Raw genomic sequence first — 14,603 nt, forward strand, 5'->3', positions numbered from 1 at the left:
TTAACACTAATTTCTCTGAATTTGTTTTACTATTTATGTTTATCACGAATAGATTTCACAAATTTATGTTTAAAACTAAGACCTAATGTAATAATATAATTTCACAAAATTATATTTAACACTAATTTATTTCAATATTTTCGAAACTGTTGTCGCATTTAAAATAATATTTTCAGTATTTATCCTGCCAAGGTAGTGTGCCATTTGTTGTAAATTATTCAGCAAATGATTCTCTGATAGCCTTAGCTTCAAGTCCTGGTTTCCTGGGCACTCTTTAAAATGACCTGTTTGGTATGATCCAGGAATGTGCTTACTGTTCTTTTCTGAATCAAAGGTACCTGGGGGTGAGTATGATGATTTTGAATATTTACTTCTTAGAAAATTATGTAGTAAAGCACAAATCATTGTGATAGTTAAAGCCTTGTCGGGCTCTAGTAGCATTGATTTCCTAATTACTTGAGAGACTGATGATATTATTCCAAAAATGTTTTCAACCACTCAAATGGGCACACGAAAGGTGATAATTGAACACTCTTTTGGCGGTTCCTTGTCTATTAACTTCAGGACATGGCATCATCATATTTCTATTCATGGCAATTGCATTTTCATCCAAAAACACTTAAAGCAAAGGCAAGAGATAGTGACTTATCTGGTAGGAGATTTAATTGCATTTCCTCCAATTTTCTGAAAAAGGATGAATTCTGGAAAAACACCTCCATCACCGATTCTGCAAATGTAATGAAATAATTAGCATCCACTAAAGCCATCAGCACTACACTTGAAGGGTGCCCTTGTAATTGATGAATTCTGATCTACTGTTAAAAGGACACACATTACTCAGTGTTTTCTATTTATACTACCTAGGCAGCGAGGATTTTTTTTTTACTCATTTGCTATCATCAGCCACTCATTTGGAGTTTTAGGCAACTGAAAACAAAAAGAAATATAACAGATTGCTACTAGAGTTAACTTCTCAGAATATTAATATATTTTTATATTAGATTGATTACATTTAACTTTCCTAAAATTATTAAAAAATTGGAAGTAGGAATGGATTTGATAAAACTTTTTTCCTTCTTTTAGGATTTGCAAGATGGCCATATTGAATCTGAGGAACAAGTAATACACCTGATGATGAAGTATTCACAGTAAATAAGATGAACACAGCAGAATCACACTCTGCATTCTCAGAAAATATAATTAACATTATTTTAATTCCCCAGGTGGTTCAGGACTGAGGATCAATAAAAAAAAAAAAAAAAACCAAACAAACACAAAATTAAATAAGATTGTAGAGACAGAAAAACAAATGAATGAGGCATACAGTCTCATGAAGGTTATGTCTGAAAATTCTGATCAAGAAGAATGTCCATTGTATGGCCAAGAAATTGAGAGCTTTTGATGAGACTGCACAGAACACTTGTGAAATGGCTATGCTGGAGATTGATAATTTAATATATAGTATTAAGCAACAATCCTGACCACGAGGTCAGGAGCAGGAGTGCAATAGCACACGCTCTTGGAGTAGACCGGAGTTCAAACCCCTGACTATTAAATACAATTCATCTGCCAATCTGCACTGGACCTGCATGACAGATTATGGTCCATTTCCCTCAACATGAAGTGTTGAGGAGGCTTCCATCCTGCAGTGGATTGATTATGGCTGCAGTTTATCTTTACCTTATTAAGTAGCAGCGACAACAAATAAAGTCATTGCAAGCATCACCTCATCATATGAATCCAATGGGTATTTTCATAATGTCATTTCACCAAGATTTTCTTCCTCTCATCCCAGCCACATCTAGGATATTCCTTGACTCCTTCCCACCTCCTCAGTCTTAATCATCAACAGGGTGTACAGTCTCCACCATACCCATTCCACTTAATAGTGAACCAGACATAGTTCTGGCAAACTTATTTCAATAATTGTGCTTTTTACATGTAAACTATATTGTATTACTATTTTTAATTTAAGAAATTCCCTATTATACTTTTGTGTTAATCATATTTTTTAATAAAAAATATTTTTATGACTTTGCTTACCTTTATTTTCATCTTGTAATTTTTTGTGTCAAAGTACTGCATACTTTATTATGCATCTTGAGAAAGTTTGCACAGGAAACTTAAATAAGAAAGACAGACTTGTAAAACTGTCTCCGATAGCCAGATATCCCTGTTCAAGAAAGATTTGCTGTAGCAAATCTTTCTTGAATGGGGATACTTCTTCATATTTGTCTTTGTAAAGAAAGTTTAATGACAAAAGTAGGAGAGAAATAGAAAAGAGGGGAAAACATGATAAAATAACAGAATACTAAGGAAAGAGATATTTTCATCTAACTTAATCACCAAAATTGCAAGAAAAACTGACAATATTGAGTCTGTAAAATACGTGCCAAAATGTTTAGGTTTAAACTATATGTGCTAACTAATTTGAAATAAATTAAGATATAAAGGAAGTTGAAGCATCAAGGAAATTAAAGCTCAATGTAAAAGGTGTGGGGGGATTAATATAGCAGGCATGTAGTTTATAACTGACCCTACAGAGAACACGGATATAACAGGAAGGAAAGTGAAGTTACTGCCACAAGAAAGCATGCTAAACTGAATTTGAAACCAAAAGCAGGTGGGAGGGGGAACTAGATAGTGACACCTATCTAGTGGCAGGAAAAAAAAGTTTTAATTCTAACCTGTTCAAAAATTCTGAAGGAATTTATGAAGCTAAAATTGAGAGCATGTTGAAGTTGAAAGAATTTGAAGGAATCGAAAGTAAGAACACATTTAAAAAATTACCTCGTGCCACGATATTAAGAATAAGTTAGTAATGCAACAGAGTAATTTTAAATTAAATAAAGAAAATAATGATACTATTGACGATGAGGAATTGAAAGAAATTTTAAACATATGCTACCTGCAGTCGTGGAATACGAAAGAACTTTTGTCTCCGTGGCAAGACTGAAAAGCGAATAAGAAATTTAAGTTTTCTGATAAAATATGAAATAAAAATTTAATGATTTTAGAGATTTTGTCGAAGACAGTTTATTTTTAAAATCGAGTGAAATTCCCTCTTCAATTATAAAAGCTAGAAATATCTTTGAAAGCACTGCAATTAGCAGTGCTTTCAGCGTAATGAATAATATTGTATAAATTAATGAATAATGTCGACCCTACATCTAAATGGAAAACCATTGCTTCAATTTGATCTGGATCGTTACGTCAAACCATTCCTCTGTAATCATCACTCAGCTTGAGTAAAGCAGAAGTTCGACAACAAATATTAATAAAGAAGTAAATTCTATATGACAATTTTTAGAATAAATTTTTCTTGAATATTTGTGTAATAATTTTTTTTATGTAATCTGTGATTTAATCCCGGGGGCTCACATCTGGTGAGTATGGGCTTGACACACCAAGGGTCCTGAGCTGGATATTATCATTCTTCTCTTTCTTGGTGATTCCTCTCTACTTTTCTTGTGCGCGCTCTCACTCGCTCGCTCGCTCTCTCTCTCTCTCTCTCTCTCTCTCTCTCTCTCTCGCTCGCTCGCTCTCTCTCTCTCTCAGGGTAACTCGGGATTTTTTTTGGCTGGTGCAGCATAAGCCTCAGGCTTCCTTGCACCATATAGCTAATAATAATAATTTATTAGGAGCTTTTTGTATTCTCCAATCCATAGGTTATATGCTGCTTGTCAACCACCACTCGACATTTAGAGACAACAGCTGAAGTTGCAATATGCATATAAAATCTGTTCTCAACCTGAACACCCAAACTGGCTAATGTTATTTACATCACAATGAGAAATTCTGCCACAATCATCTGTCAGTTGTCCAATTAATATGCAACTTAAGGAACTCAAATCATTTATTCGACACCATTGCAAACTCCAAAGATTCAAACACCACCATTGAAAAGTAACCTTCAACTTCAAAACTGGAATAATAATTCAATACTCAAAGAGAACATCCTATAGCATGCTGCCATGTCACCAGCTCAACATTCCAATTACATTTTAGTGTACACAAGTGGGTCAGAAGGCGAAACATAAGTTGGAATAGCTGCAGTTTTTCTAAATATCGCATTAAATCAAATGACTGTAATGAATGTAACAACTAAAAATGGCCTTAGAACAAACACACAGTTTATTAGTACGATGAGCAGTACGAAAGTAATGCCTACTATTTTTTTTCCCTCAGAAAATTTAATTCCTATAATGCCTTTTACATCAATTAAATACACATATTTTTATATGTGTATACACATATATATACATATTATTAATACACTCACCATAATTTTCTGTGCACTTCTGCCACCTCTGAGTCAGATGGTTTATTCCAATCCTGTAAAAGTCCTTACTCTTGCTCTGGAGGGCTTTGGGAACACTATGCACCATCATTTTCTATGCCCTTCTGCCACCTCTGGGTTAGATGTTGTATTTAGTCCTGTAAAAATCCTTACTCTTGCTCTGGAGGCCTTCGTGAACACTGTGGTTGAGCTGGTTGTCGTCTGCAAAATGGGTTCCATGGAGTGCATCCTTCAGTCTGTGAAGGTGCAAGGTCTGGGCTATGAGAGGGGTGAGGAAGAACAGTGCACCCCAGTTTTGCAGTTACCTCCATTGTGCACAAACTGGTGCAGAGTCGTGCACTGTCATGGAGAAGAACCTCATTAAGGTTTTTGTCTGGTCGAACTCTACAGATGTGGGCTTTCAGCTTTTTCAACATTTCCACATATTCATCTGAGTTGATTGTTGTGCCACGTTCAAAGAAGTCCACAAGAAAGACCCCCATCTTTGTCCTCCCAAAACACTGTTGCCATGACTTTACCAACGTTCAAAAAAAGGCTATCTTTTGAACTTCTTGTGTAGTGAATTTTGATGGTGCCACTCCATTGACCATCTTTTTGTTTCAGGGTCCCAGGTTTCGTCACCTGTGACTATGCATGAAAGAAAAACTTCTTCATACTCATAATGCTGGAGAAGTTCTGTATACTTTCCCCACTCTTAAAGTGTCTTACCCAACATCTAACTCTACTCACATCTACAGTATTGTCACCATAAACATTTGTGAGACACACATGGATTTCGATAAGTGTCACTTCTTTCTTGGTAAGAAATTCATTCATCACTCTTTGCTTGATACTTATATCGGTAACATCCACCATTTTGAACTATCCGTGTGCTGCACTCACAAGACCGATCACAGTGACACTCAATATGGTGAAACTAGAGACCTCTAGTGTCCACTCAATGACACATGAAATGATCTACGGTGGCACATTTGAAAGCAAAAAATTAGGAGGCATTACTTTCATACCGGTCTTCATACACTGACTCTATAAATTCACTGCAAGCACTGACGAATCCCTTGGATGCTTCTCATATACTCCTGTGAAATTTTGTTTGCTGCTTTTGTTGCAGAATATGATAGAGACATAGCCATTGCTGGAAACCTGGATAATGTAGGAATTCCATAGTTCCTATGTGTCCTGGTATGTAGTAATTGATTTAGCAAACGAATGGCAGATAAGGTTATTAATAAATTACTACACCATCTGAAAGCAGAGAGAGAGAGAGAGAGAGTATACACCTTACCAAGACTATGCACAGATAATCCGGCCTAATTGCAATATACTAGTGGTAACTAAGTTGGGAAGATGAAAGAAACAACAAATTGAAACATTAAACCAGTCCTCCATGGTCATCTAGCTTCAGAGTGAAGAGGAAGTTATACTTGTTCACCCCCTCTATTAAGAGGGATGAACTCAGTGTCCTTAGATGTAACACACAACTTAATATCAAGCACATCCTTGTGGTTTTGCTCTGCTTATGCAAAAGAATACCAAATGTTTCTTGCTTCACCTGAGCATCAATCATTTATCTTTACATCAATCTCAGTTGACAGCTCAAACATTACAGGTCTTCTCCTTCCAGAAGATCAATACAGTCGGTCCTCGTATAACACGTGTTTGCATTACACGAATTCGATCATACACGATTTATAAATAGGGGAACGTTATCTTATATAACACGAACTGAATTCGCTTATGCACGATTCGCCTTTGTGTTTACAAGAAATGGCAGTCGAATGCGGAATCACCCCAACTGAACGCAACACGATAGGAACGAAGAAGATTCTGAAAATGTATTTATGTGTTTTATATCAGTGAAGGGGAAACACATTTCACCATAATAACGTAAAAACCAACACAATTCCAGCTATCGATATAATCGCAAATGCAATTAGATGGAGTTTACTACCAGTTTATAACAGGTTCCACTAGCAGAAACGCAACTGGAAATTCTTTTTATTGTTTTATGGTAGTAACCTCCAAAAATGTGCTTTAGTAAAATGCGAGGTGTTAATTAATAGTGTATCTCGGCCTTTACGGTGTTATTTATTCAGTTGCTACACACGCGCAGCTTTGTTTATGTGTATCAAGCGTGCCTCCTTGTTTTGTAATTGTGCTTTATTCCCTAAAAATTAGTAAAATACTTAAAAGGTGTGAAAAGGAAGCTTTCTGGCTAAGACACTGCAGATTCAGAGAGAAAAAAAAAAAGCAATATTGATAAACAGAGGCGGACTGGGTCAAAAAATTCTTACCCGGGAAAATTTATAGTGGCCTCATACTACGGTTTATGGCCAAAATCACACCGGCCTCCGGCCCACCGTGGTTTCCCCCGTAAGGCTTATGGCCAGTCCGCTTCTGTCAATAGAGAAAAAATATGAAATTGTGAAATGCTTTGAGCGAAATGAAAGACCATGTGATATTGCACGTGCTACAGACCTAAATGAGGCAACGCCGAGAATTACAAAGAATGCGGAGAAAATAAAAACAACTTTCATAGCGGAAACAACTCAAAGTGTAATTAAAATCCATTAGATTAAGACACAAAGAATTGGAAGAGATGGAACGGCTGTCATCTCTTTGGATAGAAAATCAAACAAAAAGCAAGTTTGCTTACGATAGAAGCAAAAGCATTAGCAATATTTTATTACGACTTACGTATTATAATTTATACTTACGTATTATAAAATACGTAAGTATTTTATTACGACTATTTTATTTAATATAATAAATTTTTTACGAATAAAATAAGTATTTTATTCGTAAAATATACTTTTCTTAGTATTAAAAAATACTAAAAATACTTTATTATAATATAATATTAATTTTATTACATATTTTAATCGTTATAAAATACGTAAGTATTTTATAACAATTAAAATTACCCGATTATTTATTGTGTTTGGTAATGTTTTGGTTCCAAATGTGTGTTCAATCTTGGGTGGTCGGCACCTAACCCTACTTTTCCCATAGGGTCTGTTGTTTATATTGCACGATTTTGCATTGCACGAGGATTTCTAGGAACGCAACTATCATGCTATACGAGGACAGACTGTATGTAACATCTCTGAACAGCAATATTAGATCAATTTGTCATAGGCATAAAAAAGAGAGAGCGACTTCAGTAATACAAGGAAATATTTAGGTAATATTAACCTTTGTATATATATATATATATATATCCCACATAAGCCTGCTGCACTATATAATATGTTGATTTAGTAGTAGCAGCATGTGATGCAAGAAAGCAAGTGTATGAACTTATGCAGCATCAGCCAAAAAAAAAAATTCACACCATTCTCTCCAAATGCCTGTCCAGTTCCTCCTTAAATTTATTTAACCTATCAACTTCCACAAAGACAGATGGAAGTTTGTTCCAGCAATTAACCACCCGCTGGCTAAAGGCAAATTTCCGCACATCTATTCTACATCTGTCTTTTCTTAATTTGAATTTATGCCCCCGTAAGGTTTGTAATCTGAACAAGTGGAAGGATCCCATCAGAATTCAGCGTGCTCAATCCATTCAAAGCCTTATACACCTCAATCAGATCACCACACAGGTGCCTAGTCTCCAGCCACTGCAGTTTGCAGAACTTAAGCCTCTCTTGGTAAGAGGATCCCTTCATTCCCGTCACCAATCTTGTTGCCCTTCTCTGCATACGCTCAAGTAAATCTACATCCTTTCTAAAATGAGGCCTCTAGACCTCTACGCAGTACTCAATGTGTGGCCTGACCATTGCCTTATACAGAGGGATAATCACTTCCTTTTCCCTGCTAGCAAAATTCCTATATATCATTGACAATACCCATGACCTGCCCTGACAGCCTGTCTGCATTGCTCTGAAAACTTCATATCTGATTGCACAATTACTCCCAGATCTTTTTCATTTTCTACCACCTTAAGTGTAGTACCACACAGTTGGTACGTTTCTCTGGGGTTACTTCTACCCATATGCAGTACTTTGCATTTGTCAAGGTTAAACTTCAGTTGCCACTTCTTAGCCCATTTGCCCAAATTATCTAGATCCTGTTGCAGTAGCACACTGCCATTACTGTCATTAACAACCCTGCCAACCTTTGTATCATCTGCAAACTTGGACACTAAGCCTGATATACCGTCATCAATATCATTGATAAATATACAAAACAACAGAGGACCCAACACCGAACCCTGTGGGACTCCACTAATAACATTAGTCCACGAAGAGCAGCACCCATTAATCACCACCCTCTGTCTTCTCCCACTCAACTGTCCTTTTATCGATTGTAGCAACTTACCTTTAATACCATTCTGCAATAGTCTTCCATGCGCAACAGTGTCAAAAGCTTTCCTGAAATCCAAATATATTATATCAAAATTATTTTTTGCATCCAGTTCCTTTGTAACCACATCATGTGTGTCAGTAAAACTCTAATTAAACAATTCTACTTTCATTTAATATTAATATGTAGCATATTAAATTCCATTGGGTTTCATGAAAATATTTCTTCTGCATTGTATATGTGAAGAAGACTTGAATGTCTTGTTCATTTGGTCTTTTGCTGGGAGAGGTGAGACAAAATCATACAGCCTTTTTAAATATTTGGTTGATTGCACTCTTAGGCTTCATATCTCTTTAGCTGATCTTCTCTCTTAGTACCCACTGAGTAACCATTACATATGGTTTTTAAAATGGGGAAAGGGGAAAAAAAAATTTCAAAACTTTTATGATCAGAATTCACACACTATTTAGCCCCCCCAGAAGATGCTATAAAGGTGTAACGTTAGCAGACACCATGGTGGAAGTTTTGTACCATTATTTTGCTTGATGTAAAGCCACAAAATAATGCAAAATTGTTTATTTTCAATCTTTGATGAAAAATACATTATTTTTTAATATTGAAAACATCTTTTAAAATAAAATCCCCTCTGACACACACTACACATGTGCTTTAGACATGTTTTTAATGCCCACATTTGGGCACCATCTTCACTGTCAATGAGTGAAACTGAAAGAAACAAGAATCAAAAAATCTGCGCACTTCAGCCATTGGATAATGGTGATAAATTAATACAGGTCGACCATCACCAATTCGGCCACCGGTAATCCGGTTCCACCACTAATTCGTTCATAATTTCCCAGCATCGGCACACTGACCTGTCGCTACTGTTTTAGTGGTGTTGGTTGCAGCATCAGCTGTTGTCGCGAACTCGTAAACACTGGCAAGCCATTCCCACTTGATTTTCTGCATTTGTTATTATTATAACCTGCTCACATTTAGCCCCAGCTGTGCTTGCAATGCATAAAGGAAGTGCCTCTTGTGGTGTAAAGCGTAAACACTGTACATTGTCCATAACAGATAAAGTTGAACTTCTGAAAAAACTCGACAGCGGTGTGTCCTGCGAGAAGTTTAACTCTGCTTAATTGTAAATTCTAGCAATTTCTCTCAGTTCCTCTTATTTTACTAATTTTCTTTTACAACACTTGTACAAGCTTTCGGAAAAACACAACACAATATGATGGTTAATACAGCGTACTGATGAAATTGTTTTCACAAAATCTCTAACAATACTGACAAAATTATTGCGACATTTGAGAGTTTATTTTATCGCAATTAGTTTTATTGCAGCGTTTGCCACACGTGTAATAAACTAATCACAAATGACCTTCATATATATGCTGTAATAGCGTCACACTTATGTGGCCGACACAGCTTCTCAAGAAATAAAGCAACCTACTGGGCCACATCGGCCACATATATGCAAAACAAAGACTTTTTTTTTTTTTTATTTGATATTTTAAGAGAAAAAAGACAACACTAACATTAAAACATTTATTTTAGAACTACTAATCAAATTATTTGTTAAATATTTTTTGGCCGCTGGAGAATTTTTTCCTTCAACTGGCTTGGCAGTCAACGTGTTAAAAGGTAGGATGAGGTGGTTAGTTGTTGGATAAACTATGTGCTAAAATAACCACTAGTGATCCGGCAAACTCACTAATCCGGCACCCCACAGGTCCCAACACTGCCGGATTGATTAGTGATGGTTGACCTGTATTAGTAATGGCAACATGATGCAAGGAAGCCTATGGCTTATGCTGCACCAGAAAAAAAAAAAAATAATAATAATAACTAAAATAATAAAAATAAAATTAAAAAATAAATAATTAATAAGCAAAAAGGAAATAGACAAATCGTGCATTTTCCTCCTCCCGTAGGTAATCTGGCTGACTTGAATTTCTCCAAACTTATTCCAGTAATTTATAACTCACTGGCTAATATAAAACTTTCTGTAATCCAGTCTAAACATACTTGAAATTATGACTCCCCTAGTTCTAGAATCATTTATAACTGTGAAAATTTCATCCTCATTCATTTTACTTATGCCTCTCAGAGGCATAAACACCTCAATCTCCTCTAAGGTGCCTAATCTTTAAGCTCTGCAACCCACATATTCAAAGTTTTTCCTCATATGGATGCCCTTTTGCCAATCTCAATAGGCAAGTTACCTGTCTTTGGATCCTTTCAAGGAGCACAATGTCTTTCTTTAGGTTCAGTCTCCATACTTGAACATACTATTCCAAGTATGGGCTAACAATAGCCTTATATGATGGGATTATGATGTCCTTATCTCTACTAACAATTGTTTGATGAATCATTGATAGGATATCATGGCCATTCTTTGCAACCTGTCTATAATGCTCAGGCTCAGTGGTTCAATGCACTCACCCATTGTCTCCCTTAAGATTATAGGGTATATGCCATCAATTCCAGGAGTCTTACTTGCCTGTAGGCTCTAAAGTTTTTTCATTAAATAAACCTGTGAAATTTCAACATCATTAATCACATTTTTTTTCAACTTCACTCCCATAATTTCTCATTGACACAAAGGGTTTTTCTTCTATAAATATTGATGCAAAATAACTAAGTTTATCTGCAACTTAAGCTGGGGCATCTAATAGTATCCCATGTCCATTACATAAGGGTCCGATCTGGTTTGCCGTTCTCTTCTTTGCATGTGAAGCATTCCTAAATGTAAACAAAACATCTTGCAATGCTAATGCTTTGCATTACAAGATGCTGTATTAAATGTGGAGCCAGTGCATTTGATAATTGTATAATAAAAAAGTTGCTAACCTTAAATTCACATTTTAGAATGGTAGATAATTATATGCCAGAAGATCTGAAAAACTGCTTTCATTTAATTTTTATGGCCAAAATTCTTTGAAACAAAACAATTAATGATACATTTAAAAGTTGAGTCAATAATGAAAGAAAACTAAAATTCACATTGACATCACTTTAAGAGATATATTTTTTAAAATATCTCTTTAAAGTGATATTTTTAAAATTTCAGTTGTTTTGTTGGCAATTTACCATCAATATGCCTATAGAGGGCAAAAATTATGCCCTCTTCTGATCCTACTTTCGCGGCCTATCATTTAAGGAATAGCAATTCAATTTTGATAATTTGCATTTGTTGTCAAGTCTTCTTTGAACATTCTTATTTTAATATTTCTTCACTATTCTAGTAACAAAAACCAAACTTCCTCGGACCAAGAGCGAAGATTTAGGATTACAACAGAGGTATAAAACAACTCCTTGTCGAACTTTAGTAAGACATGCTTCCCTACAGGACATTTGTGAGGTTGCTGAAATCGAGAGACAGAAACTATATTCTGGTTCAGTTACTACCTTAGCAGACACTCCCTTTAGAAGTAGTATCAGCAAAGTTACTCTGTATCCTGTGAAAAATGCAGAGATCTTATGTACAAAATCAGTAGCTTCCATTCAAGTATCTGGTACTGAAAAGAAAGATCCAGAATCACAAACAAGGATCGCAAAATCTATTTCACTTTCATCTACAGAAAGGATAATACCTGAAATTCAAGTTGTTAAATCTCCTGAAAACAATGCTCATATATCACCAGGCATAACTATTTGTGATTCAAACGTGAGGTGCAGTTCTCATGTTTCTTTGCCAGAAATAGAAACTAAGTCTTTATTTCCTACTCCAGCTGTTGGTGTGCCTCTGCTACTGTCAGTTCCCATTAATACAGAATCAAATCATGAAAAAGAAGAAACCAAGAAAGACAACAATCAGATTAAGAAAACTTCACTTGAAAGAGTTTCATTACTGGAGGGTACGTATATTTATTTTGTAGCCCCTGTATTCTCTCTATATAACATTTTAAATGAATTTTTCTTTGTGTTGTAAAAAAATTTTTGCCATAGATGATAGGGTTTTCATGTAAGTTTGGATAATTAAAAATTACTTTCCAACTTCAGTAGTATCAATTTTTCGTATGTATTAGTAGTGGCTGCATCACGTCATCTTGTTGTATGACAGTTTGGTGCATCACAATTCAGTGTATGACATTCTCAAGATGGTGGGTGATAGTTTGGGAAAATTTGGTGAATGACATTTCACTGTTAGCATTAGTAGAGGCATATGATGCAAGAAAGCAAGCTTATGCAGCATCAGCCAAAAAAAAAACCACTCCCATTTCACCCCTCTGTTCGTTCGAAATGCCTGTCCAGCTGAGCCTTAATTTTATTTAGGTTATCAACTTCCAACAACATGGGATGTAAGTCTGTTCCACCAACCAACTACCCTCTGGCTAAAGGCAAACTTTCGCACATCTATCCTACATCTGTCTTTCCTCAATTTGAATTTATGCCCTCTCAGGTGATTATTCTGAGCAAGAGGAAGAATCCCATCAGCATTGAGCATGCTCAAACCATTCAAGGCTTTATACACCTCTATCAGATCACTTCGCCGATGCCTAGTCGCCAGACACTGTATTTTGCAAAACTAAGCCTTTCTTCGTAAGAGCAACCCTTTCAACGGTGACCTATACTTGTTAAGTAATTCTGCCAGTCTCCTACTCTTAATATCATTAGTGCCAACGTGTACAACTGTATCACCTGTATGTGACAATATGGTGAACGATTGGTGGCTACGACATTTCGGTGAATTCTCTGGGAGAATTCATTGTACGGCAAAGCAAGACAGAAAATGCAAACATTTAACATGCTATAATGTAAATAGTGATTATGATACCATTTTTGATATTTTATGTTTTTGATGGGGTGTACTCCACTTTTTTTAATGCACATTCTACTTTTTTTTTTTTTTTTAGGAGATACTATTAAAAACGTGCCACACATAGCATAAAGATTTGGGTACAGTAAATCCCCGCTATTCGCGGTTTCGCTGTCGCTGATTTAATATAAAATTAAACCTAAAAAAATGTGAATTTTAAAGCGCCGTGAACGTTTTCTGCCATAAAAAAACATGGGCGTGGCTAAAATTATCTTTCCTGGTCAAAACAACGCTCAATGGGTGGGGGGAGAGGGGTGACAAAATCGCGAGTGTGGATGTTTCTCGCTAATCCTTGTGCAGTATGTATTATACGCTTGTCATAGAAGGTTTTGTCGTTTGCTTTTAATTTATATGCTTATAAATTGAATAAATTTATCAATTTATAAATTGATATGCTTACGAAAGTGATAAATCTTCCGTTTTGCAGTGTAAAACAGACTTTTTCGAGTGTGTTAATGGAAGAAAGTGACTTTATTGTGGACAAGTTCTTTCTAACCCGTACAAAAATATGGCTATCAATAACAAGGGAAATGTGAAAAGATCAAAGAAGGTGATGGCATTAGCGAATAAAATAGAGTTATTAGACAAAATTTCTAATGGTGAAAGTGTCTTCTCAGTGGCAAAACATAAAATCAATGAGTCAACGGTATGATCAATCAAAAAATCAGAAGAAAAAATCTGTCGTAGTGTCCGTGAAAACGCACTAATTGCTTCATAAATTTGCTCTGTAACTCGTGATGTTAAATTAGAAAAAAATGGAAAAGGCTTTAAAACTGTGGATAGAAGACTGAACTCAAAATAAAATTCCGTTAAGTTCACTCATCATTCGTGAAAAGGCAAAACTCCTTTATCAACACCAGCGAAACTGGCGATAGCACTGGCGGGATAAGTTTTTTAGCTAGCAAAGGCGCTGGTTTGAAAGATTTGTTTGAAATTTCTAATAAATACTACATTTAATATTAAATTGTTTCTTATTTTCATTTCGATGCCATATGCTTGCATTTCACTATGTACTGTCTATGTACATAGTCATATTATAAAGGTACATATAATACATACCTAGACAAAATTTTAGACTAGTTTTTCTTACATATTTCATACTGTGGAACGGAACCCCTTTATTACTATGGGAGCCATAACTCAGTTTTCGGTATTCGCGACATTTCTCGGGAACGT

At 35.6% G+C, this 14,603-nt stretch overlaps 1 protein-coding gene across 1 annotated transcript in view; it reads left to right on the forward strand.

The window, feature by feature from the left end:
- The window catches only part of LOC150076358 (transcription factor E2F8-like), a 229,884-nt gene extending 217,345 nt beyond the window's left edge, over positions 1–12,539 (forward strand). Inside the window, exon 8 of the mRNA XM_090387330.1 lies at positions 11,854–12,539. Coding sequence (XP_090243456.1) covers positions 11,854–12,539 — 686 coding nt within the window. The remainder of the gene's footprint in view (positions 1–11,853) is intronic.
- The last annotated feature ends 2,064 nt before the right edge of the window (positions 12,540–14,603 follow it).

This window comes from Mastigoproctus giganteus, chromosome 13, assembly GCF_048544385.1.
Source record: "Mastigoproctus giganteus isolate SK-2022 chromosome 13, ASM4854438v1, whole genome shotgun sequence".
Lineage (NCBI taxonomy): Eukaryota > Metazoa > Arthropoda > Arachnida > Uropygi > Thelyphonidae > Mastigoproctus > Mastigoproctus giganteus.